Here is a 26109-nt window from a genome sequence, read left to right on the forward strand (position 1 = left end):
CACTCCCCGGGTCTAATAGTAAATACCAGTTCCTTGGAAGCTATGTATTTATTTTTTTAGAAGAATCTTTATTCCTTTTAGAGGGATAGAATTAAATGTATTTTAATTAATATTTATTCTGTTTTAATGAATATTTATCCTTTTTATTGTAAACCACCCATTGTCGCTCTATAGTGAGATGGGTGGTGACAAATTTGAAATATAAATAAATAAAATAAATAAAAACCTTAATACAGAGTGTTGCATTTGAGTAAATATCTTACCCCAGTGATGAATGGAGGATTAGGTCTCCTTCCTTCAAGGATTCAAAAAATCAGAAAATGAAATTCTAGTAGAGGAATATCTATCAGCATTTAAATCTTGAGACGTACAATTAATTTACAATTTTAAAATTTTAAACAGCCAGGATGCTATTTAACAAGTCTAGCAATAGGGACAGGTTCATCAGTTATTCTTGTAATTCTGGATGACTTTTCCCCTGAAAATATTGATCCTGAGCTAATAAAAGGACTCTGCAATCTCACATTATTTAAATCACTATCCTTGTTGTTGTTACTGTTGTTAAAAAAGACTTATTCAAATTAAAACATTTTTCTCATTTTTTGTCCAAAAGGTTTTGATTATGACAATGGATCATGCTATTGATGTGTTCAGAAGAAAAAAGAAGCAAGTATGAGTGTTTACACACTTAAACTCATTTACAACTGCTTAACCAGCTGGAATTTAAGGATGTCACTAGAAAGAATTTCACCAAGAGAACCTAGATGGTTTCTCATAAAATTTAGATCTCATACTTGTCAGGAAGAAACTTTTGCAATGAACTGATACTTTAAAGCGCATTTACTAGAAATGATTTCCACTGAAATCATTGAAGCTGGTTTCTGTTTAGGATGCAGACATAGTCTTTAAGGTCTTACTGTATTTTCCTCCTACCATTCATAAAGTTTTAAAAAGCAATTATTTCCTTTTTTCCTCCTGCACTATAGAGCCTTTCCTCTAAGCTCCATCCACTTTCCTCTACAGCAGATTTCCAGCTGTGTCCTCCAGGTGTGTTGGGTGATAATGACCATCGACACCTGCCAACATAAACAGTCTTCCTCAGTTCTTAAGGCTGTTTTCTGAAAGTCTTTCAGACTTTCAAGAGGAATGGTATTTAAATGCTGATGAGCTCTATCTTGGAAATTACACACGTGACCAAGAGGACACCACATAACAATATATATGCATGGGATAAATATGCTACATTCAATGAACTCCAGCTCAGCATTAGAAGTTAGGACTGAATTATATCTGTTACTCAAATTATATTTGGATAAGGGTGGATTGCACCCCAATTAATTTCAGGCAGACCCATAACCATTCCTGTTCTTTTTAGGAGGATATTGCTCATCTGGGCTAACTATCCAACTTCCTACTCCTTCCACCTTGTACTGGTCACTGACTGTAATAAAAGTATTCATTCATATTTGCTCCACCTTTTCCTCTTTGGGCACTGATTAATCGTATCTATAAAACAAGGGATCATCAGGTACAGTATGTGCCTCTCTTAATTACTTCAAAGGCCAAAGCTATATTTATTCAACCTATCTGATATTCCCACTGCCTTCTGCTTGTCCCTCCCCAACCTCACAACCACGTGGTATACAAGAATCTGCACTGGGAGGAGAGCTAACAGCCCTGGGCTGTAAAACTATGGGCAATCACTAGAAGGCAGCAAAGAGGTAGAGAAACCTCTTAATGCTTTGCTTCTATCTAGTTGCCATTTGGAGTCTTGCAGCCCAGATCTGGTAGCCCAGATCAGGAGGCTTGGTGAAAGGGAAAATTCCAGACACTTGTGATTTTTCATGGAAACTCACTGAAAACTTCCAACAAGATGTAAGACAGATTCCATGCTTTTACCATAGAAGGGGCAAGTAGGCCTTAGAAGGTCTATCTGTCTGTCTGTCTATCTCTTATCTATGCTTTCATAAACCCAGTCATATGTAAACAAAACATTACAGTATACACGTAGCTCTGTGGTTCTCAGCGGTGCCCATCTAAGGCTACATGTGAAATTCTGAGTTGGATAGAATCCAGGACTATAATTCTCTACTTGCAGTGCATTGAAATGAATGGGTCCTAGCAAAAAGGGCAAATGGTTTCACTTCCATGAAGTCTGCTTGCACCCAAAAAAGTTTTCCTGGCTTGTTTGTGCTTTTCACAGAATTAATTCTGCATGTTTTATTTGAAAGTCAGCTTAAACATGTAAAATTAAGAAGAGCGCATCACTCTAGCTCCAAGGTAAGAGTGCTTGGATATGTATTCAATATATAAATTGTTTCATTTATTACTAATTTACATGGCCCAGGTCATTTTTTTTAAAGGGAAACCTATCTTCAAGTAAATGGATGACCGTCAAGACACATAGACTCCCCTGCACTTTCTTTGACCTCTCAGTTCCCAAATGAGTCCCAAAAGATGCTAGTCAGCAGATTTGGGGATGGATGGAGAAAAGAGAAATCAATATCATTGGCAGATGCCACTCCGCCAACATGGGCACCAATGGATACAAATTCATGTGCCATGGATTGTAGCCTTTGGAGTTTGGTCCTGCACATTCCAAATTGGGCAGACTTTTGCATGAACATGCATTAAAAGTTAGGCTGCAAATGTTCTTTGGGCTCCCCTCTTGAAGTCTTATAAAATTATGAAAAACGTGCCTTTATTCTTATATAGGATTTTTTTTTCTTATCAGAATAAACAGAGTTCCATTCCAAACTTGGATTAAGGATTGGGATGCTAAACCCCAGTCAGGAGTCCTCTAACTATGTTAGATTTTAATAACCTGCAGCCGGTAGTACCAGCTCCAAGAAATCTACAGTTTCCTCACTTGCAATTTAAATCAGCTCAGAATGACCTGGTAGTAACCCCAGTATTCCCCCTTCTTGAGCACAAAACATTGGCTTTCTTTGCTCAAGCCCATATGTCGCAACATCTCCTCTCCTTTGAGTTCTGTAAAAGAACTAGCTTCTACAGCATAATCCATCACAGAAATAAAGTGTGTAGATGTTGTTCTTCTTCCTTCATATTTGGGAAGGCAAGTTGATGTAGCAGGCTAGGCTTGAACAGGGACTGGGATATTTTTGGAAGAGCTGCCTGTATCTTAGGAGGTGGCAGAAAATATATTTCAGCAGCCAGTCAGTGTCCTCAAAATATTCCCCCCACCCCCCAAATATGGACAATATATTTTGTTAACCAGCCAAGGTAGCAATGAGTCAGGAGGGTATGTCAGTGACAGTGACAGGATAACAAGGACTAAATGATGCTCAAGATCACGAGTAAGAAAAATCTCAGTGTGAATCTTCCTGTCAAGCAGATTATCTTAAAAATATTTTCTACGGAAAAAAATGTCCTCATAAAAATAGATTTCTTTCTGTCCATAGTGTGTTGCTCACACCAGTGATAAAAAGACAGCAGGCAGGCAGGCAGGCAGGCATCTGGACACAGTATCACCAGTGCTAGTTTATAAGCTTGTTTTCAATAAATTACCATCCAATGACTTGCTTCTCAACCAGCAGCTTCCTTTTTTTACTCTTTCCTGCCAGTTGAGAGGTGAATGGTTCTCCTTTCCAGTGTATTTAGGATACCAGAAAAAAACAAAGTAAAATATGGTTTAATTTCTTCTTTTTCCCATTAACATTTATCATTAGCCCAACAACATTGGTAATTAAAAAACAAAAACAAGAACAACAAGCAGGCATTCCAGGCCCAATTCCCTGAGAAAAGGTGTTTTTCATTGCAAAGATAAGTGTCAGTTGTGTGGTATCTATGGCAGCATCCAGGAGAAGAATGAAACAAATTAAGGAAAATCAACTCCCTTCCCTCCCCTATCTGAACTTGGGTGGCCCACAGTATATTTTGGACAAATGGGCAGAAAATCCCAGAGTGTGATGCTGTTCCATGCAGTTCATCCTAGTGCAGGATACGGAGAGTCACCACTTGCCTCATCAGTTTCACTCTTGGACTAGTGGCTTTCTTCTCCATGGGCTGGCTGGCTGGCTGGTGTGTGGTAGGCTGTCTCCTCCTCTTCCTTATGGAATGCAAGAACTCTTCAGCTGCTCAGTCTTTCCTTACAGTTGTTGTCACTGTGCAACCATTGGGGTCAAGCCAGTAGCACCCAACACACCTCCACTAGGGCCAGAGCCATTTGTCCCTGCCTGCATGGAGGAGACAGGACTCATGGGTTCAGATCCGCTGTGCGCTCCCCCAGGCTGAGATTGTTGTAACTTCTTCTTGTTGATCTTCCTTTCTTTTGCCCGCCTATTTTGAAACCAGATTTTCACCTGGGGAGGAAGATAGAGTTAGTGCCAATAATAGGGAATTATATATTTTCAACTTCACAGCCTAGTTTACAACCTAGAATTCCCTGGTGGTCTTCCATCCATGTATTAACCAGGTCCAACCTTATTACTTGGCATCCAGGCAAGGTCAGAGAGATGCCGCCAACTGTCAGGACAGAGATTCATGTCCACCTTGGCTAATGCTGCTTTGGATGGATTATACTCAAGTCAGTGAGTCTGGGCACAACTATGTGTTTTATCCACAACAATCCTATGCAAACTTACCCATAGAGTACAACAGGATTTACTCTGAGTAAATATACAGAGGGGATTGGATTAGAAAAGCAAAGCTCTCCCCCTTACCCTCTTTTGAATGGAGATTTGCAGAAAGAGGGTGGACTCATAATAAATTCCTGAGAATCTAAGCAGAAAGATAATTTATTTTTAGAAGGAAGGAGAAGACCAACTTGTTTTCTTTTAGGGAAGACATTTATACCTTTTGTGGCAAAATTAGAATTAATTTTTAAAAACTATTATATTGCATCCGTGTCAATATACAAGTGAGACTTCTAATAATTAAAATTTCAGATAGATTGCTCACATGAAATACACAGAAGGATAAACACAAAACTATCCAACTAGGTTTGCACAACTGGGTAAACTGTATTTAGTTTTGTGGTTCAGCATGTTCTGAGAACCAGATATTGTTTTAATGCAGTGTTTCTCAACCTTAGCATCTTTAAGACACATGGACTTCAACTCCCAGAATTCCACAGCCAGCATGGCTGGCTGGGGAATTCTGAGATTTGAAATCCACACATTCTTAAAGGTGCTGAAGTTGAGAAACATTGTTTTAGTGCATTGTATGAACTAGGCCCTCAGGTTAGCTATAGTATGTATGGTCTATTGTTGGGGCAAAGCATGTTATATGGCACAGCAATTGTGTGTTGTTGATGGGATTTGGGAGTTCAGCACCATCCCCCTGTATCAAAAAGTATAGTGAATTCTGTTTCTAAAAACATTCGTCTTTCACATGCCTTTAAACATTCCATAACAATGAGACTTAAGTTTAATTGGGTTCATCTAAATTGTGCCCTGTCTTCATAAAAGACTTGACTCATAATTCCAGTGGGCCCTGGCCACTAAGCATGTGAGTCCGCAGATTTGGTAGCAAGTGCAGGAGAATTTGATTACATGGAAACCTTAATAGTGCTTTAATCAGATGGTCTAAGGTAGGAAACAGACTACTAGAAACTCAGTACCAAACATGAGATGATACATGGTCTTTAAAAAATAGATAACAAATGGAGAGTTCCAAGATACATGTAAGGAAAAGCCCAAGCACATCTTTATACCAAAATCTGAGGATGTTGATCAAAGCAATGGAGCTAGTATTAAATCATGCTTTTGTTCCATCCAGCTTATATGTGATTCTCCAGGGTTACAGACAGGAGACTTTCTTAGTTTTACAGAACTTGAGGGTTTCTCTATCCAAAGCCTGGCTTTTAGCACTGAGCTATGACTCCTCGCTAGTTAAGCACTGCCAGGTGTAACCCAAGATTCTGAGGATGCAAATACAGCCTGTAGGTGCATCTTTATAAGAGTCAGTGCTATCCATCCAGTGAAGCTTACTTCAGAACAATTACACATTGCATCACTAGAATGCCTAGGTGGTCAAGATCTTAATTCAACCTACATGATTTATGAATCATAAAGCTCACCACACAATACACTGGAACAAATAGTGCATGTGTTATCTGTGACTGCCTAACCAGGTGATTTCAAAACTTATAGTAGGCTTCATCTACCTATAAGACAGTAGAAAGCACTTTGCCAAAATTTTAGCATGACTAAAAAAGGAATATGGTGCCCTCCAATGTTTTTATTTCATTATCATATTGCAAAAAGGGGCACAATGTTATTCACAAATATATTGCTTGCTGCCCTCAAACTGAAGCTGAGTTTCAAGCTCTACACTACTACACAACAAACCAAAATGCTCCCAGGATTGGTTTGCATACAAACATTCTTTGTCCAGTGGGCAACTACAGCGCCACCATCTAATAGGCACAGGGAGCTTTCTTACTTGCAGGGAAAGCTCCTGTAGGTTTAAGACTGAACATAGTGTGCATTGCGCATTTAATTTGAATTTAGAATGGTTTCTTTGCAGTGGTAATTGTATCAAAGAAGAACGTTGGGGCCTTTTTGCTTTTTTCAGAGCAACAGTCAGTATTCAGGAGGGGAAAAGGAGACAAAAGACAGATAAAAATGAGTTCTAGAGGACAAACTGGGGGAAAGTGTATCATTGATCTATATCCAAAATTCAACAGTAGTAGCAGCAAAAAGCTGGGGCACATTAGAGACTGGTTTTTTAATAATATTCATCAAAACACCTGCTTGGGAGGCGGGGGGGGGGGGAGCAAAGCTGCTAGTCATGCGAGAGCTGACTCAGAACAAAAGCATCTCCAGGAATGCCAAGGACACCTGGAGCAGGGCTGGTGCTCAGGAGTTGGAAATACAAGTCCACTGGACTTTGAAAATGAAGGCGTGTGTGTTTTGCAATAACAATCAAGCAAGCAAAGGGTATGCTAAGATGTCTTCTCTGATAACTGGAAGGGATAAACAAAATCTCACTTCTGGCAGTGTTGGTATACAAAGCAGGCCAATAACTCACTTTGTACAATAGATACACTTGCACACTTGGATTTAAGCCTTCTCAAATCTAAATGCAAACATTTAGGCATGCCTAGATTCCACAGAGATCAAAGGGACCTTAAACCCATCCCCATCGAGGAAGATCTTTCTTCGTGATATTTAGCACTTGAGGGCATTCAAAATACTTGGCATGCATTTTTTTTAAACGATCCTGATAATTTGTACCCCTATTACAGATGGGAGGATAAGAGAGAATAATAGCTTGTCCCACTAGTTTATGGGAAAAGTAAAAATCAAACTAGGAATTTTCTGGCTTACTGCTTATATACTTTTAAACTATTATACTACCTTGTACCACACACATTTCTTTAATGTGTTTTTAGATTGCCCATGGTGTACTAATTCATGCAGTTTCTTTTTAAAGTTTAATTAAAGAAAGAGATGACAGATGTTCAAGCTGGCTTTAGAAAAGGCAAGGAATGAGAGACACTATTGCTGGTGCAAGCTGGATAATTGAGAAAATTATCAAAAGAATATCAAAACGAAGCCAGTATGTACTTCATTAACTTCAGAAAGGTCTTTGGTTGTCTCAACCATGTCAAGCTGTGGAATATCCATAGGAAAACAGGATTCCCAGAATGTAACACTGTCCTCATGCAAAACCTATCCACAGGACAGAAAGCCACAGCCTGGACAGAAAAATGTGAAGCAGACTGGCCCTACATAGGCATGGAATGAGACATGGCTATATACTTGCTCCTTATTTTTCAACCTATACGCTGAATATATATTGAGGGAGGATGGACTGCAAGAAGATGAATGTGGTTTTAAAACTGGAAGAAGAAACATCAATAACCTTCACTATGCAGATAGCTGAAAATGCAAATGATCTGCACGCTCTAGTAATGAAAGCCAAGAAGCACAGTGGAAAAAAAGCGGACTACAATTAATAGAAAGAAGATCAAGCTAATGACAAAAGGTACAACAACCAACCTTAAAACTGGCAATGAAGATACTGAAGTGGTAGATAGCCCCTACTTTTTGGAATCAACTATTAACAGTAAAGGAACCAGCAGCCAAAAATACTTCACAGACTAGCACTTGGTAGAGAAAAGATCTATCTTGGAAAAGATATTCAGATGCTGTGATGCCTACAAAAATCAGGATCATGCAATGGTTTTCCTTATGACGCTCTTTGGAAGCAAAAGCTGGACTTTGAAGAAGCAAGACAGAACGAGTATTGATGCTTTTGAATTTTGATGTTGGAGAAGACTCTTGAGAATACCATGGATAGCCAAGAAACAAACACAAATTGATCATAGAACAAATCACTCCAAAGTTCTCACTCAAATGGCACAAATGACCAGGCTCATATTATCATTACGGAGCTCTCTTGAGAAGTCTATAATGCTGGGAAAAGTGGAAGGAAAGAGAAGAGGATGATGATGATCAGTAGCAAGGTGGATCACTCAGTTACTGTGGTGATGGGTACACCATTGGAAGATCTGAAGGGGCAGGTGGGGACAGATAATTTTGGAGAAAGTCTATCTATGTTAAGAGTCAACACCAACTTGATGTTTATTAAACTTCCTAGATCTTCTTCTTGGGCCATGATTCAAGTCCTGATATAAGCTGAAGAAAACCCAGTTAATAAAAATGAATTATTCCACAGTAAAAACTAAGTAAAAAGTAAAGGCTGAGACAATGATAATTATTATTGCTATAAATTACAGGGATTTCTTCCCCTCTCTTTTTGATGTTATTCCCCAAAAGCAGATCTGTTGAGAAGAAAGTGATAATGCCAACAATGGCTCTGAACTAATGAATTAATTCCGCATACATTTAAAGGGACATTTATATCAACTGACTCCATATGAATCAACGTGATAGTTGCAGCAGGTTCTGGGTTATGGCTTGTAAAGTTTTGATTAAAATATCCCATTCATTTATTTTTAAATTTCTTTGAACCTGAAGTATAAAGCTGTAACTCTTTAAGCTCTTCAAACCCCTGAAAAGCAGCTCTCAACAGTCCTATTGTTTGCTACCATACATTAAATCTTCAACCTCTATGTGCATTTACAATTGATTCTCACTGGCTGGCCCTACCATTAGGTTGAGCAAGAGTGAACAACTGCTGACAGCAGCTTATATACAGCCCTTAAACCCCTCCTTTTTTTCTGTGGCCCCCCAGATCTTGCCACCTACATTTAATGGCAAACGGTAATCAGAACAGCATTTTTCCTCTGATTTTCATTTGCAAACAAAAGAAATAAGTTGTACAAGCCATCAGTTTGGCTTAACACATCTAAGTAAAAATTTTAATCACCCCTCTCAAAACATGTGAAAACAAAAAAGCAAAATGCAGACAGTCCCAGTGCTTGTAGTTGTGCACCATCATGGCATCATTCCCCACTTTGATCCTTGGTCCCCAGAAACATACAAAAATGAAAAAGTGTGATTCCAGATACAGAAAGATTACCATTCCTGAAATGCCAGGAGATGGATACCTCAGGTGGAAGATTTTTGTAATTCCTCATGATCTATGTTCAAAATTAGCTCTTGGAAAACAGCATATTCTTCTTGGATACCAATAGTCAGATGCTTGCATACATAGCCCTTTTGTTGTTATCATGTGAATGCTAACAAGAATAGATAGCATGCCAGAAATGCTAGGAAAAGAATAGATAAAATGCCAACACTAGGAAAATGCTACAGCTAACAAACTTGATGGAAAAAAAAAACCTGTGGGTTTGCTCCAGAAATGTTTAGTTCCCCCAAATTAAATTTGGTATATGAAACCATTCCCTCAAATTGTGATATTTCAATGAGGAGATAAAGAGAAATCTCAACATTATACCTTAGAAGTGAGGATCTTTTCATAGCTGGAAGTTGCACTTCATATATTTGGGTGTCCAGGGGCAGGATGATAGGGACAACGATTTTGGGGCATGGGGGTCTTTGAGTTTTTTATGGGGGAAGATTAGGGTTACCTCCCTCCTCCTTTCATTAGATCAGTATTTTTCAACCCTGGCAACTTTCAGATGGGTGGACTTCAACTCCCAGCCAGCTGTCTGGGGAATTCTGGGAGTTGAAGTCCACCCATCTGAAAGTTGCCAAGGTTGAGAAACACTGCATTTGATTAAGATTATTTTAAGGTATGTCCTACAGTTTTTGAATGTTTATCACTTTGTATGGCAAGAACTATGCCACCAATTTCCAGCCTATGGTGATCAAAAGTGGCTTTAGGGGCTACAGCAATGGTGCTTGAAGTCCATTGCACCCCATCCCTCTTCCAGGTGCAGCTTAGGAGTGCAACCAAACTTACTCTTAAAAAACCTTCCTTTTCCTTGAATAATGACTCTGAAATGAATTACTGGACACATCGTACTAAATTGTATTGAGTGAAACTAGGACTGAAAAGATCCAGATACAGTCCTTAACTATGAAACTCGATATATCAGTATCCCCTCCCTATAGCTCTTCAACACATCAGGAGAATGGCAGATTAAGAAAGATTCAGTAAACTTGGTCCTTTTAGTAACAGTTAGCAAAAATCCAACTTTTTGGCAATGAAATGGGAGAGTTTTGCACACAGCCTGAAGCTTCTGGGTGGAAAGGTAGGATATGAAAAATAAATAGCCTGTTCGTCACCTATCTCCACCACAACATTTAATGCTACTCTTACCATCTCTGTCTGAAACTAGAGACAAAACGAGATTTTCATGGATAAAAAGCAGTCTCCTCAAAATCAAGCTTGACTCCTGGTGCCTTTATGAGTAAGATCACATATTTTCCAGCATTTGGAGGCCACCAAGTTAGGAAGGCTGTTTGAAACCAAGCACTAGTTCATTGTGCAAGAACAAGCCTAGTTTTTCCACTTAGTTCATACTCAACAAATGTAACAAACAGTGTAATCCTGGGTCTCTGACAAATATTCCTATCTGATAAACCTGTTTCATTTTTACAGGAAAACAAGAGCTCAGTAGCAGAGCACTTACTTTGCATAAGAGATGCATTCCTGAAATTTCCACCACAGACTGGATAGAACTGGTTTCCAAAACTCTGGACAGCTGTCTATCATCCTACGGTGACCCTGAGTAAGTGAAAGGGGTGTCTTCTTCCATTCCTAAACCACAGTATGTTTCATACTGGAAGGGATTTTAATGCACATATTCTTAAAAGGCAGGTGGCTTGTTTAATGCAAACACTTTGTGTATGATGGTGTATTATGATTTACTGGCCATTATATACTTGGCTAAAGGTAATATATTGATCATCGTAAACAAAATTAAGACCAAGAAGATTGACTGGGAGACTGGAGGGAGGTTGAGTATGGCATGGGGAGGCTTGGAAATGTTACATAGAGCAAAGTCTTACTTGTCTCTCCGACAATCCCAGCGTGGCTGCCAGCTCAGCTTTTCTCCGAATGGTGATGTAACGGCTATAGTGAAACTCCTTCTCCAACTCTAGTCGCTGGTGATCTGTGTAGACCACACGGTACTTGTCTTTCGTCCTGGTTTTCACTGGGAGGAGAGACACAAACCACTTAAAGAAAGCACACTAGCAGCATCGTTGTTTAAGCACACACTTCTGAAGATACATGTAGCCAAAGCGTAGACCATATATAAAATGCCAACTACTTTCTAGCAATCAGAGCTTCTGAAGACAGTGGGAGAGGGGGAAAATCTCCTTTAGAATATAATCCAATTCAAAATAAGATTTAGATTTCTGCTCCCAGTTTCCAAAACTCAGTTGCTGATTATTTTCACCACCTCCCATCCCAACAAGAGTTATTGAAGGTTCCTCCTTTTTCTTACCAGTTCAAACTTTCTAAACCTTCAAATGTCTGGCTCGAAGAGGAAGTGATTTTCAAACAATGAGTGCTTGTAAAAAGCAAGCAGCTGCTGGATTTATGGCCCCCAAACCAAACACACATCCACACAAGCCAGTGTGTCGGAGGGTGGGTTGCACTTTGATTTGTGGGTGTATATTGTAACTGGCCCTGTTACGATCAGTGCTTAGAATTAAAAGCAATTTCTCCCTGAAAATGTACTTAGGAACACAGCTTTCTGCACGGATGATATACACAATGTAGTCCTAACAAATAAGCACTCTTAAGTAATTCTGCACTTAATGAAAGAGACTTAAGTGCATGTTAATTCATTTACAAGATATCCTTGAGACCCTACAAGATATCTTTGAGACCCAGTCAAGGAGGACATTCCCCTGTATGCATAAGACCTACTGAAATAAAAGGAGTTGCACGTGGAAGCTTGGTAATTCATTTCAACAGTGCCTGGGCACAATTCTGCTAAATTATATCTGTGGTGTAGAATATGTCAAACATTCAGTAATTCAAAATGATATCAATTTAAATTAGAACTTTTTTTCAACTAAGAATGATGTCCTAAGAGTTTCAGTAAGATTTATTTCCAAGTCACATTTGTATAGATGATTTGTATTTCTTTGGGTCCAAGTTCTGATCTTCAGAGCACATTCCAATCAGAGTATGGCAGCTTTAATTACCATATATACATGGGTAAACATAATGTTAGCTGAATATGATGTCTTTTGGATGAAGATAGTCTTCTTATAGTTACCTTCAATCTGGCAACCTGTGAGTTAGATTAGTTTAACAAGCTATATTTGACAACTGTCCAGAAAACTGCAGTTAGATGAGAACATAGTCAAGAAATTGTCAGCTCTGAACTAGGAATCTGGAAGCACATCATGCCAATTCTTGTACAACTGTACTCATTCTTGCTCCATTTCTTGGCACAAGTTGAAATGCTATTATTATTCTTTAAAGCCTTTCATAGCTTAGGTCTAGAATATCTGGAGAATTTGAAAAACTCCCCACCTCTGTATTAATTTTGCCCATACACCAAAATTATACCTGGTGGTATTTTTCTAAAGTAATGTGGTGTTTGACCACCAGATTAGAATTCCCCCCTGGTGGTGACATCCAACTATGTAGGTTTGCCTGGAGTCAGGTGAAGATTCATGATGTTCTCTAATCTTGAAGAAAAATGAATTTGCTTAATTGTGGCACTAATTCCTATTCTGTTTATTTATTCTTACAGATCCTTGCATTAGTAATGAGTAACATTAAAATTTTGACATTAAATCTTGCACAAGTTGCCCAGAAAAAAATGCTATTTGAAAGGTGTTTTCTAGGTGCAATAATAATAGCAATAGTAGTAATGATGAAATAAAATGATTGATGGTGCTTCCCCCACTCATATCAATGGCCATAAAATCTTCTGCACTTCCTTCTAATCATTCTGCCACAGCTGAGGATATCCACAACACTCATAGCAAAAGGACTCATTGTTTTGAATTTGGACAATCTGCCTATCTGGGTGGTGTATCAGGCCCTTACTCTCGTTGATCTTAGAGATTTTAAAATATTTCATTTCAGTACTGACACTTAAGAGATGTAGCATCAGGAAGCAATTTCAGTTCACAGGAAGAACTGAAGAAGACCAAGAAATAAAAAAATGGAAGGTGGGACACTTGGAAGTTCTTGCCAGGACTTCCTTTCCCAACCTGGCAATCCAGTCATTTGAACGATGTATTTTGACAACAGTAGCAGCAGCTACCTTGACAGAGTTTTCCATAAACTATGTTTCTCTCTCTTTGTGTTGGACTGTTGAGTCTGAAACCCTTCCTGGTTCTCTCTTTCTAAATCAAAACTGGCTCAAATCCCTTGGAGAGGGCAACTTGCCGATCCCGCAGCTTTTTCAGCCTCTTCTTCTACCCCGGGACTCTTAGGGTCGTTTGTCAAGAAAAGTTTGTCCGAGAGGAAAGGAAGGAATCGCGGGATGACCCGATACCGACCCGCGGTTTCCCCGGCTAACTCCACCACCGCGGCCCCGAGCCGCTTCTCCTATTTCGGGTTCCCCGGGTTCTCTTGCAGCGTTCCTTCCCCCTTCGCTTCCCGCCTCCCCGCCCAGCCAAGATCAGGGCGTCCGCCCGGGCGGCCCTGTCCGTTCAGGCCGAGGCTGGCTCGACGGGACCAATAAAGCCAGGCCTCAAAGCGCCGCTGGTGCAGCCCCGCCGACCCGAGCGGGCGCCCCGGGGGACCGGCGGCCGAGCGGAGGAAGGGCCACCGCAGCGCCTAGAAGCGCGCCGCAAGGCCGTCTGATCAAAGCGCCGCATCGCAGCCCCCGCACCGCAGCCCGCGGCGTTTAGCCCAGGCGGCGCTATCGTCGCCCACCGGTTTTCGGGGGCCTCGGCAGGGAAGGCGCGCGGAGGCCGGCGCTCGGGAGAGCGGGGAGCGATTCCTCTTTCGAAGGAGAAGCAAGAACCGCGCGCCGGAGTGAGGGAAGAAGATGTTTTCCTGGATGTCGAATTACGGAGGGGGGCGCTTTTTTAGGAAAAGACGGTGAAAGGCAATTGCGCCCGGTTTCGCGCGACACGTGGTGGCCGCCTCCCTCCAGGATATAGTCCAGGATTTAAAATAGTTGGTTCTATATTTTTCATTCAAGATAGGTTGCTTAAAACAACGCCACCCCAGGAGTTCCGTCCTTATTTTGGTTTCCACGCGGTCTCGTTTGCTGAGCCCCTGACTTCTGTGGATCAAAATAACGCAGTGAAAAGGGGTTTCCCAAGATGGGGAAAATTGAAGCCCCATTTGCCAAGATCCCATCCCATTTTAGCCAGATTGCCTGAAAATTAGGAATTAAGGAGATGATCCCAAAATGTCATCTGCTCCTCTACACCCCCTGTGATTTAAGCCATAAAGAGGGGGTGGGGGGTGGGGGTTGCCTGCTCTCTCTCTCTCCCTCTCTCCTTTTCATACATACTGTATACATTTTCCATTCAGGTAAATTTCTTAAACACTGAAATATCAGAATTTTTATATCTATGAAATGACGACTCTAAATATGGGCAAATCATACTTCCTCACACCACCGAGAAACTTCAGTGCTGACGAAAACAACAGTTTTTGACAGGCAACAACTTGTCCAAACTACATAGGATCATTGTCCTCATTAAAACAACTGAGGAATTACAGGATCGATACAAATACATTCACAAAAATCATGAGGTGCATTTGGCATTGATCTCCCTGTAGAAGAGGTTTGGAAGATTTCTGACTATATAAGAAGATAGGCTGCTATTTCTGAATGGACATGTTTGCTTTCCTTTTCTTTCAACAGATAAATAAATAAATAAATAAATAAATAAATAAATAAATAAATAAATGCCGTTGCGCTTTTTAGACATCTGCAAATACCAAGCCCCAACTGAACAGATTGTGCTATTTTCCACTGATGGTGGGAGAGACTCTTAGCCTTTGGATATTTTGCCTGATAGGATGGAACGCATGAGGAGGGAAGGAAAAATCATCGTGAACCAGGACTGGGGAGCAAGAGGACCTCAAGATATTGCTGGAATTCAGGCCTCGTGATCTTGGGCAGTTTTTCAAGCCAGAAACGGTTGAGGGAAATTCAAATCAGTCCATTTCTGGAAGATCAGAATTTTGCTTTAGCAGATAAACAAGTCGAGAAGGCACATATCCATCCAGACAAAGAGAGGAAGAAATCAACTGGGTCACAGAGTGAATCCAGAAGAAACTAACTTTGTTAGGATTTCCCAACCATTTCGGTAGAAGACTGAAGATAAAAACAAATTCTAGGAGCCTCTTCTGGAGTGGATTGGTAAGTATGTGTTTACACTTAAAAGTAAACAGTCCATTTTACAGGGATTCCTTTTCTTTCTTTTCTTTTCTTTTCTTTGGCATAATCCTATGAATGCTTATTGAGAAATAAATTTCAAAGGGATCAAGTGAGTTTTTATTACAGGGAAATAGGTGTAGTAGTTATTAGTGCCACAAAAAACTTGTTCTCTTTTGATTTCTTTGGCTATTTAGAGCTAAGACTTGCTAAATGCTGTTTCACGTTAAAGGATAAAATATTTTAAAACTATAACAACAGTATTTTTAAATACAAAGTATATGAGATACACACAATATACAATATCCATACATTTGATTACAGCAAGCAAACATATATATATATAGAGAGAGAGAGAGAGAGAAAACTTGTTTGTATGCGGGTATAGATATGCATTTGTGTACATGATACACAATATGATGCCTTCCACTTTCATGACCCTTAAGGGGAACCACTATAGGATTCATAAGGGATGACTCTAAAAATCAAGCAGTTTATTGGGGTAGGAGTCTGAAGAGACATGATCCCCTCCCCCTGCTGATCTGCTAGAGAGCATTTTGTGATCTACCCAGAACCAGCCCTCTATAGTCATGGCACCCCCCTTCTTCTGCCTAAAAAAAGGGGGGCAGGTCTGGAAAGGGCATGATATATTTCAGTATTGACTGTGAAAGTCTGTCTTCTGCCTTGTTCCATTCTCTTCTTTTCCGGGGAGGGAAAAGTAGAAAACAATGGTGAGGAAAGGTGTAGATCAAAGCAAGATGAGTTTCCTCCCCCAGCAGTGAGGGATGGGGGTGGGTGGGGGGCTGCCTAGGAGGAGATTCCGGGCTCCAAGCAGCGCCACTGTTATCATCACAAAGAGCGCCTGGACCTCCCCTTGGTTACTTTTTGTGTAGCATCTTCCATCACTACTGTCCTAAGTGCACTTGCTATAGGGTGAGTCCTACCAATCTGGGTGGGAGACCCTCCCCAAAATAAGGGGATATGCTAGAGGCCTTCTTTGCTGGGCTCCCTACATTTGCCTTCATTCCATGCCACCCAGCTCTCCTTCACCTGAGAAGAAAATGTCAGCCCATCCAGTGGAGCAGAAGTATTACTCATTCCCACTTTGCCAAGGACACCTTGCTGGACTGGATGCCATAGGCTTTAGCATTCCCAGTTCAGCCTAGGCACACTCCCCCCCCCCCCCCAAGATGAGGGAGAGGGGAAATGTAGGAGGAAATGAATCATAATTACAATGATAAGAATTAATTCCACAATGCCTTTCAAAACTGCAGAGTTGTTTGGGAAATGTTAACGGGGAAGGTACTAAAGTCACAATGTCAAAGTTCACCCACTTGCTAATGAGATCAGGTCTAGGGAAGAAACTCTTGCTGCAGCAGGCAGGCACAGAAATCTTTCCTTTTCAGTTCTCTGCAACCAACTAAGGGCCTTCCCTTTCTTGGAAGGGAAATCCAGAAGAGGTGCAACTGGACCGAACTTGAGAAAAACGAGAGAAAAGTAAAACGGAGAGGTGAAACAAGAACCAGTCCTTGGACTCAAGCACGCTCAGAACTGCAGCCAGAGGCAACAAGAGATTCCAGGTTGGAAGTTTCATCAAGTGTCATCAAGTGTCTAGTCCAGGGTTTCTCAACCTTAGCAACTTTGAGATGTATGGACTTCAACTCCCAGAATTCCCCAACCGGTATGGCTGGCTGGGGAATTCTGGGAGTTGAAGTCCACACATCTCAAAGTTGCTAAGGTTGAGAAACCCTGGTCTAGTCTTTCCTCTTGCGAGGCAAGAATCCTTCAAGAGCGTCTTTCCGAGGCTCAGGGGCCAGATCCACAGCTGGAAAGTGGCCAGGCTGGAGATTTCCCTGTCTCAGCAGCCTCGGAGAGCCTCCGGTGCGTTAGTCCGAGCGCTTCCTTTCCGAGAGTCAGAGCAGGAGCAACAACAGCGACAAAACAGCAAGAACCTCAAGATTGACAGCAAGGTGCCCTGGAAGAGGCAAAACAAGCGGCCGGAGCGGCGATGGGAATATAAAGCATGCTCTCAGCGTGTCAGAAACCAATAGAAAGCTAACCACACAGTCACCGATGATTTATGGGACTGTAATTGGTTATAAAAAATCTTTTAAGTGGCTGTAACCAGGCCTCCAGGCTTCGCTTCCCCTGAGGTCTGCCATCAGCTCCACCGGAACGTAGTAGCACTCGGACAATCGCCCCTACACAGCCTTTCCCTGTGTAAAGGGATGGGGGGAGGGATAAGGGTCTCAGGGTACCCAGGACCCCTTCCATATAACCCAAGCTTTCATTCACGTCAGCGGTAAGCTTGGGCTTGAGCAGGAAGTCTTCTCAACACGGCCGAGACCTTCTTTTGGACAAAAGATACTTTGGGGCGGGAGGGGAGGGCTGTCCCCTCCACGCCAACTTTTATATGCAGGGAAAGACAGGTTTTGCTGGAGGAATAGCTCGTGGAGCCCCCCAGTTGTGCTGGATTACAACCCCCATCATCCGTAGCCAGAGGTATCCGTGGGCAGGGGTGATGAATACTGCAGTCGGCCAAGAGCGAGAGCGCCTCGGATTGAAAAAGTTCAGTCCGGGCACCTCGCCCGCCCCCGCGCTGGTTGAGACACGCGTGCCGGTTGAGTTCAGCGGCTCCTCCGGCTGTTTCGTTTCGGGGAAGTTCCTGCGCGCAAACCTCACGGGTGTTTCGTCGGGGAAAAGCGACCGAATCCCATCTGTTTTGGGGACTCCTTTCAGCGGATGCGGCTGTTGGCTTCATCTCGAGATAAGTTCTGGGAGGAAGGTCGGAGCCTTCTCGCCTTGGCAACCAGAGAAAAACGCCGTCAGAATCGAGGGAACTGCGGGTCTCTCGCCTCGCAACGATTTCTACGTTGCGTGCCCTGAACCTTTCAGAAAGACCATTTTATTTGTGCTTCTTTCGTTCAAATGCTTAGGACGATAGGATCAAGGTGGCATTTTGATCGTGTGCGCATTGTATCCGCACTCAAAAGATTTTTTATTCCTCGCCCCCAGAATATACATGGACCTTCTGTTCAAGCAATTCTGCCTGCCCGTGTGTTTGCACGCGCGCACGCTCAAGCATACATGTACAGACATGTCTCTCTTTAGTCAGAATCTCGAGCTCATTGGAACTATATATAGTAACTGAATCTCCCGATCCCGGGCGCTTAAAAACTATATGGCCTACGTGCATTTGGCAGGAGTAAATCCTGTGGATTTTCAAGGAGCCCTCTTCTAAAACACGGGTCAAGTTTTATGCAAAATATTGGGATTTAAACCGGTTCCAATCTCACTGGAATCCAGATATTAGATTTGGATACTGTATTTAATATTAAATCTGGGCTGGACTGCCTGAAAGAGAATCCCTTATCTTCCGATTCTAAATTGGAATGTATCTCTAAGCAAGTTATGCTGATTTCTGACTCTTTGCAGCCTACATTGCTTGTTTCCGTGTATGCGAATTTAGCATCTTTCTTTTAATACTGAAAAAGGAAGGCAATATCAGAGTATTTGTCCCACCCCCACAATATTTTGGCCCTCGCCCTATCCCAGCTCTAGAATTATGCCAAAGTCTCTCTAGTGAGCTATCCCACTGCAAGCGCCCCATCTGGAGATGTGGGGATTGGACAATTCCGATGAAGCAGAGGTCTCTGAAAGTTGTTTCACGTGTGTCTGTGGCAGGCCCCGGCATGGTCCTCAGTCGCTCTCCAGGTGCCCCAGGTCCAAACATCGTAGGTGAGAAACTGTGTAGGCCTTCCTGCTCCAGGGTTTGATCCTTGCTCCCGGAAGGATAACCTGAGCTGTCTATCAAAACCTTGACAGATTGCCACTTCTGGCTCGGTGTTCTCGGTAGCCCTTGATGGGCCCCACACTGATGTTTCTTTCAGGCTTGTTCAGCCTGCTCCCACATTGTCACCTTCCAGTGCTTCTGGACTACAACCCTCCTAGTAGCATAGATTTCCCCAGGTCGGAACCTATGGACTCTGCAGCGTGGTGGCTTTGAAGAACAAACGATCAGAGGAAGCCCAACCTCAGCTTCCCCGTTTTCCATGTCTACCATTGTTCCTCCAGCCCTCCTTCAGATCTGGAGTGCCACTACCTTTTTCAGAGCAAATGGTTGTCTTTATAACAAAACCCACTGCAAAAAGAAAGCAAATCTGTCTACGGTGAGGAAGGGGATGTGAGCCTGCTAAGATCCCTGAGTTTTGTTTAGGTGCTTGCCAAGACTGGCCCATCTAATGCGGTCCTTGCGGGAATTATAATAGTGCGAACTGATGAAGTGCTTTGAACTCCGCAAAACCTCCTGAATGTGCCCTGCTGATGCCAAGGGGCATTTAGATGAAGCTGAAAGTCACACATTGCCACTTCAGCTTTTGAATCTTTTGAAGCTGAAGCGCCTGGAAGATGTTCTCTTCAGTGCAATGGAATAGTTTTGCTGAGGACACGCAGAATGCAGTTAAGTTGGCTTGGGCAGGATACAGTACCAGTAGTTTGTTCCAGTTTGGATTTGCAATTTTCTGGGAGGGGCTGGAAATGGCCAGCCGAGTAAGCCAACTCCATAGCCTCTGATGGAGCTGAAAGGGTTGGAGGAAGTTGATAGATTAGGTGATGACAGTAGACTTATCCATGCTAATCCAGGTTTGTTAGGTGAACTAGCTGACGTTTTGGAGCATCAGATCCAGCTATGGTAGAACAAGGCGTGAATTCCCCCCACCCTGGCCTAATTGGCTGCCGAGCCAGGTAATGCTGCACTGGGACTGGCTGAGGCCTCCAAAGAGTCATAAAGCGATCCATGGATCTCCCCGCGAAGCATTTTCCAATCTTTGGAATTTAGGATCTGCTCTGGTGGAAAAGGAGGATGGGTAGCAGGCAGCCACAACTCTGGGAAAGGCAGGATCCTATACCTGTTTCCTGCTAGTCTCTGACCAGCGCTCTGATCTTGTGGATTCAGGAGTATGGGTTGCAGTTCATGCTCAAATTCCAACCAAAAAAAGATTCCTTTTCTGATTCTTCTCTGTCCCTCTCCCCGTAATTCCCTCCCTCCCTCCCTCCCTTTTTTGCTGAACTAGTGGATGATTGGACAGCTTAGCCTAAAGAACTGGATCTGTAAAAACGGCAAAAACAGTGAACTGTTGCATTCGCCCCTCCCAAAGTGGAGGTGCAGATCTGTGAAGGAGCGTTGCCTGTGAACTCAGCACCTTCTGCCCTTGAGAAATCAGAAGAAGCTTGATTTCAATGGGAGTTATTCCCAGGGCAGTGCGAAAAGCTTTGCAGGCAAAATTGCCGTGGGAAGTCTCCCGATAAATTGCTGCTGGAGGCATCTCGATCAATAAATCGAAAGGGTGGGGGCAACTTCCACAGGAGTAACCCCAGGATCAGGGCTCTTCATAGCAGAGATTCTGAGCGCAAATATCCTTAGTACAGTCTTATTCCCGTACTTTTCACTCATTCTATGTCAAGCCCCCCCCCGCCCCCCCCCCGGTGCCCCTTTGGAATCAATGGCCCAACAAACGGTGACTGTGTGTAAGGAAACCCAAATAATGGAAATTAAATTATATTTTCACTGAATTCAACTGCCTCGAATGATAAAACACAAACGCACGTACCCACGGCTCCATCGGAACCTTTCAAACCCGGAATCGCAGTTTGGATGGAGCCCCTCCAAGGTGGGAGGCTCGAGAGAAGAGTCCTTTACCTGCCCCCTCCCGGAAAGAAAGGGCTGGCCGGGAGTTGCGAGGAACTTGGGCAGGAACTCTTTCTTTTACGTAGGGGGTGTCACGGAAGCTGGGCCCTAAAAGCAAACGCGTGCACGCGCAATGCACAGACGATCGACCCTCCGACCTGACCGCGGCGACGGTAGCCTTGTCGCATCCTTTATTTCCTGCCAAGCAGGTTCCGGAGAGTTGGCCCTCTTCCTCTTTATGAGGGAGAACTGGGACAGCACAGCTTGCGTCGCCAAAAGAAAGCCGGCGGTTGACCGTCTTTTTCTTAAAGCGACGGACCCCGAAGCCGGTGGTTCTCCGATCAGAGTCGCCGCACTAGTGGAAGCACTGATATACTTAACTCTGGAATCAGTCAGCTCGGCCCCTGCTAGCTTTCTTCGCTTTCCCTTTCAAACCTGGAAGTCAGAAGCGTCCCTGCCAGAGGGCCTCGGAGCTGGTGCAGAGTGCCCTCGGCAAGGCGCCCCTGCGCGACCGAGTGCGACCGCTTTCCTTCCCAGGCCGAGAGGCAGGGCCCAGGCGGGCGCCCGGCACCTCTCCTCGGACCGCCTCACCCCCCAGCCTGCCAGCCCTTGCCACCTTACCGGGTCCCCCCGCCGTGGGTTTCCTCATCCAGTCGCAGAAGTTCCGCCGCTGGCCACCAGGGGAGAGAGGATCCGAGCCGGGCGGCGGGTTGAGAGGCTGCATCAGCCCCGCGGAAGGGGGGACCCCGCAGGGGGGCGCCGAAGGTCCCTGGGAGGGGTGGTGCGGGTGCGGGAGGTAGTCTCCGGCGGGGCTGTAGGCCAGGCCGGCTGGGGTGGGTCCGTGCAGAGCGCTGGCGGCCGCCGTCCCCGGGGCGCCCCCTTGTCCATAGCCGTTCCAGTCATCTCGCAGGGGCGCGCCGTAGGCGGCTGGCCAGGGCGACCCGGGCGACTGAGCGTTGTCCAGTCCGATTCCGGCGGGCACATGGTAGGCGCCGTAGTCCGGGTACTGCGGAGCGCCCACGAAGTTCTGCGCGGTGGTCAAGTTGAGCCCCCCCGCGTGGCGCACCGAACCGGGGTACATGGAGGGGCTCTCTTTCTCCAGCAGGTAGCTCACGTACATGGTGGCCCGAGGCGAGCGGCGCTTCTCCGCATACTGCTGCGGGAGGAGGCGGGGAGGGCGGCGGACCGGCGGTGGGGACAGGCTGCCCGGTCTGGCGGCGGCGGCGGCGGCGGCGGCGGCGGCGGCGGCGGCTTCCTCCGGCGCAAAGACGCGGAGCGCCGGCTTTGGAGGCTCAGGCAACGGGCCCCATTGCGCGCTCGGGAGGATGAGCGAGTCTTGAGGCGGCTCCCTTGGAAATGGCCAGGCCAGGCCCACGACCCGAGGCAGGTGACGTGGAGGGAGGGAGGGGGGGAGGGAGGGGAAAGGAGAGCCAAGAGAGAAAGAGGCAGGCGGGCAGGCACCGGGGCCGTCGCGCTGCTCCGCGCCCCCCAAGGAAGATTTGCATTTAAAAGGATAAGGGAGAGGGCAGCGACCTGATCACAGCAACATAGCGAGCGTTTATTGTTTAAGAGCTTCCTTCTCCCATTGCAACCTGGCGCACTTTAACCTCCAATCACAGGTTCAAAGGACTAGATCCGAAGGACTTGCAAAAGGGAAAGCAGCTGGGGGCGGGCTAAGGAAGGGTAAGGTGGGAATGGAAACCCAGTAGAGCAGGGAGGTCTGGGAAGAATGTATGCAGGACGCGCGCGCGTGTATATGTGCGTGTATAGGGGTGGCATTTGGGGGGGTGGGGGGTGGGCGAAAATATTGCGAGAGACCCGGGATTGAGAGAGAGATAAAAATCCGCAAAACCGAACACCTTGAAAAGAATTTGAAGAGGGAGTCTGTCGGACTATCTAACCCACATCCCTCTTCTCGACTTCAAACGGGGCTTGCAGACGATTCCTCTTCCCCCTTTGCTTCTTCTAATTTTAAAGCCATTTGCTCATTAATAATCATTTGCCAGAATCATCCGAGAGGAGGAGGAAGGGAAGCGTTCAGCACCGATAACAACAAAAAACACCCGAAAAGTGAATTTTGAACATAAAAGGCTTATCTTAATTTCTTTAGGGTTTTGTCGTACGTCAAGAAAGGCTTTTTTCTCCCCTTATCAGGCTGCAAACCTGAACGCCTGTAAGAAAGTCCTCGGGTTATAAGAAAAACTGAGATTCATTCTCGTGCGTGGAAAATGGGGAAAAGTTTCCATCTTAGGGCAGAGCTGATACACGCGGAGGAGTTGCTGTGCGTATGTATCGATGCCAATATCTCTCGCGCATCTCCTGCACGATGCCCGAGACAAGGTGAAAAGTTAATGCATAAAAGCGACCAGTGAATCTGGCTAGGCACTGGCCGGTGGGGGGGGGGGGGGGAGAGAAAGGGGGGAGGGGGCTTGGAGCATCTTCAAAGGGCAAAGCCGGTCTGCTCCAGGAAGCCCTGGAGGGCGAAAAGAGCATTCTTATATCAAAGTCACATTTTCTATCTACTTTGCGGAGACGCTGCGATTTGGATCCAACGACCAGGTCACGGAGTTAACCAAATACATCAGGCCAGAGAAACACCTGGCAGTCTGTGTCCATAGGGGCACGCAGGCACTCCACCGCATTGTGCTGATGGAAAGGATCACCCCGTTCCCCAGCTTTTAACTTGGTTTGTGCATGCAGCAAATGAAGGTCGTCTTGGGAATGGCTTGGAAAGCGCAGTTTGTTTTACTGGGAATCGTTCCTTTTTTTGTTTGTTTGTTTGTTTAATGAAAAAAATTGAAAATTATGTTGGTCTGTGGTCTAAATTAATCTGTGTGGTCTTTTATATTTAAAATTAAATGTAAAAAACATTAAAATCAGCCAACACTCTGCAAAGTGCGTTGGGATAAACTGACTAGCTGTCAATTTGCTTGTTTTCTTTTGCTGTTTAATTTCTTTTCCTTCGCACTCCCCCCCCCTTTTAACCCTTAAGTCTAACTGACAGGAGATCAAGACTGATGCTGTTGCCTTGATCTCCGATGCTGTAGATGAAATACCACCCAGCTCCAATCTTAAATACGGATGGGTTTAGAGAAAAAAGGAATTGATTGAATAGATTTATCAAATTTTGTTTTATGGGGAAGGAAAATATATAAAACAATTATATTTATCAATGGAAAAACAACACATACACGTGTGTTGCATACTTCAGCATAGTGGGCAAAAATATTAATGGGAGCCAGTTACAGCCAAAATTATATACACAGTAATTATGAATGGGTTTTAAGTTGAAAAGTGATGTGCTGATTTTGATAATATTTATTGTTAAATCACCCACCCAACTTTATACACTGTGCATAACAATCTAGATATGGCTTTTGATTATTTGATGATAAAGAAAATGGTGATCATTTATGGGAAAGACAGAGAAGAATTTTCTTCTCCCATAATTTACATGTCAGAAAATTACACTTTTCTTATTGATTTTTGTAGCTGTGATTCCCTTGATTTTTGTGGAACTGCCTCTAATGGCCCTACTTTGCCAGAAAGGCACCATCCAGATGTCTTTAAAGTATAATAAGTAATATTGAAAATTAATATTAATATTCAATCAATATTAACTATTGATTGAAAAAGGAGTGTCTCCCTACCTTTGATTTTTTCCCCAGATTGTTTCTATATAAAAGCACGTTGGATTATGGAATGAGCAACTATGAACCCAACAATAGTCTTCCTTTCAGCCCAGATAAAGGCTACCTGCAATTTTAAACAAACACACTGAATACAATAAAAGCCAGAGCCTACTCTCTGTGCCAGGAAGCCCAAGAGGGCTGCTCTGATGAACTGAAATAGCTGTTTGAATGAAGAAAGCCAGGAGTTACTTTTATTTCAATGAAGGATCGTGAGATGCCACATGCTGAAGAGGGCAGCTGGAGACACCAAAGAAGCTTGACTTCAAGACCTAGTGGTCACTGAGCACAAACTAGGAGGCTTTTCTTTACTGTTGCTCCTTCTCTTGAACCTCCTCTTAGTCTCCTTTACCGCCCCCCCCCTTTTTAAGTGCTAATAAGATGCATAAAATAAGATAAACCCTAAATAGTGAAACTGGGTCAGGGAAGCTACAACACTGTTTGAAACACTTACTCTCCAGAGCACTACCTTGAGCCTGGTGTCCTCATGATGTCTAGGAGTACAAGCTCCATTATCCTTTGCCAGCCCTCTGGAGGACAGTGGTTTGAGGAAGGAATTTGGGGATATAGATCAAGCTGTGGGGAAGCAAGGTCTGTTCATCGACACTGCCTGTGTTCAGACAGCTAAATAATGGTTGGCTTGTTGATGATAAACTGGGCTAGCATGCACAGAAGGTTAAGGTATAACCCAGAGTGCATAACCCTAGTGCTGAATTTCTGCAACCAACATTGTGGTTGCATGATCGCAACTACTGGGGGCCACTTGGTGGGGACTTCCTGGCCTCCAGGTGCCTCCACTCAAAGGCTGAGTTTAATTTGCTACACTGCTCTGAGACTGCATTCTCACAACATGCTTCATTTGTTGACAAAGTGATGCTTTTTCTGGCTTCAGGCAATAATCCTTAAATAACCAATGGAGCTAGGTTCGCAGAACATGCTAAAGCCATTGCCTCCCCAAAAGCATAGCCGCAGTTCAAACTAAACAAGCTAACATGTTGTGGGAAGAAGTATTTCCCTGTCCTGCTCAAGGGGCTTTTTCAACCAACAGCTAAGGTTAACCTTCAGGATTTCCCCAGAGG

At 43.9% G+C, this 26109-nt stretch overlaps 1 protein-coding gene across 1 annotated transcript; it reads right to left on the bottom strand.

Annotated features, from left to right (window-relative positions):
• Positions 1-1980: 1980 nt before the first annotated feature.
• On the bottom strand, positions 1981-22724 carry CDX2 (caudal type homeobox 2). Its single transcript, XM_007437485.4, has 3 exons — positions 21963-22724; positions 11352-11497; positions 1981-4322 (listed from the first exon to the last, which is right to left on the bottom strand). Exons 1-3 carry the CDS (start codon positions 22459-22461, stop codon positions 4122-4124), a joined length of 846 nt encoding a protein of 281 aa, XP_007437547.3. The 5' UTR covers positions 22462-22724; the 3' UTR covers positions 1981-4121.
• Between the last annotated feature and the right edge of the window lie 3385 nt (positions 22725-26109).

This window comes from Python bivittatus, unplaced genomic scaffold (assembly GCF_059951505.1).
Source record: "Python bivittatus isolate LINGU-HERP-01145 unplaced genomic scaffold, Pbiv_v1 ctg000340_np1212, whole genome shotgun sequence".
Lineage (NCBI taxonomy): Eukaryota > Metazoa > Chordata > Lepidosauria > Squamata > Pythonidae > Python > Python bivittatus.

Excerpts from the sequence above, each read along its gene's own strand:
- CDX2 (XM_007437485.4), bottom strand. The coding sequence starts at position 22,461 with ATGTACGTGAGCTACCTGCTGGAGAAAGAGAGCCCCTCCATGTACCCC. Across the intron at positions 11,498-21,962 it reads ACCCACGGCGGGGGGACCCG|TGAAAACCAGGACGAAAGAC; the intron begins GTAAGGTGGCAA and ends CTCTCCTCCCAG. Across the intron at positions 4,323-11,351 it reads TGGGATTGTCGGAGAGACAA|GTGAAAATCTGGTTTCAAAA; the intron begins GTAAGACTTTGC and ends CTTCCTCCCCAG.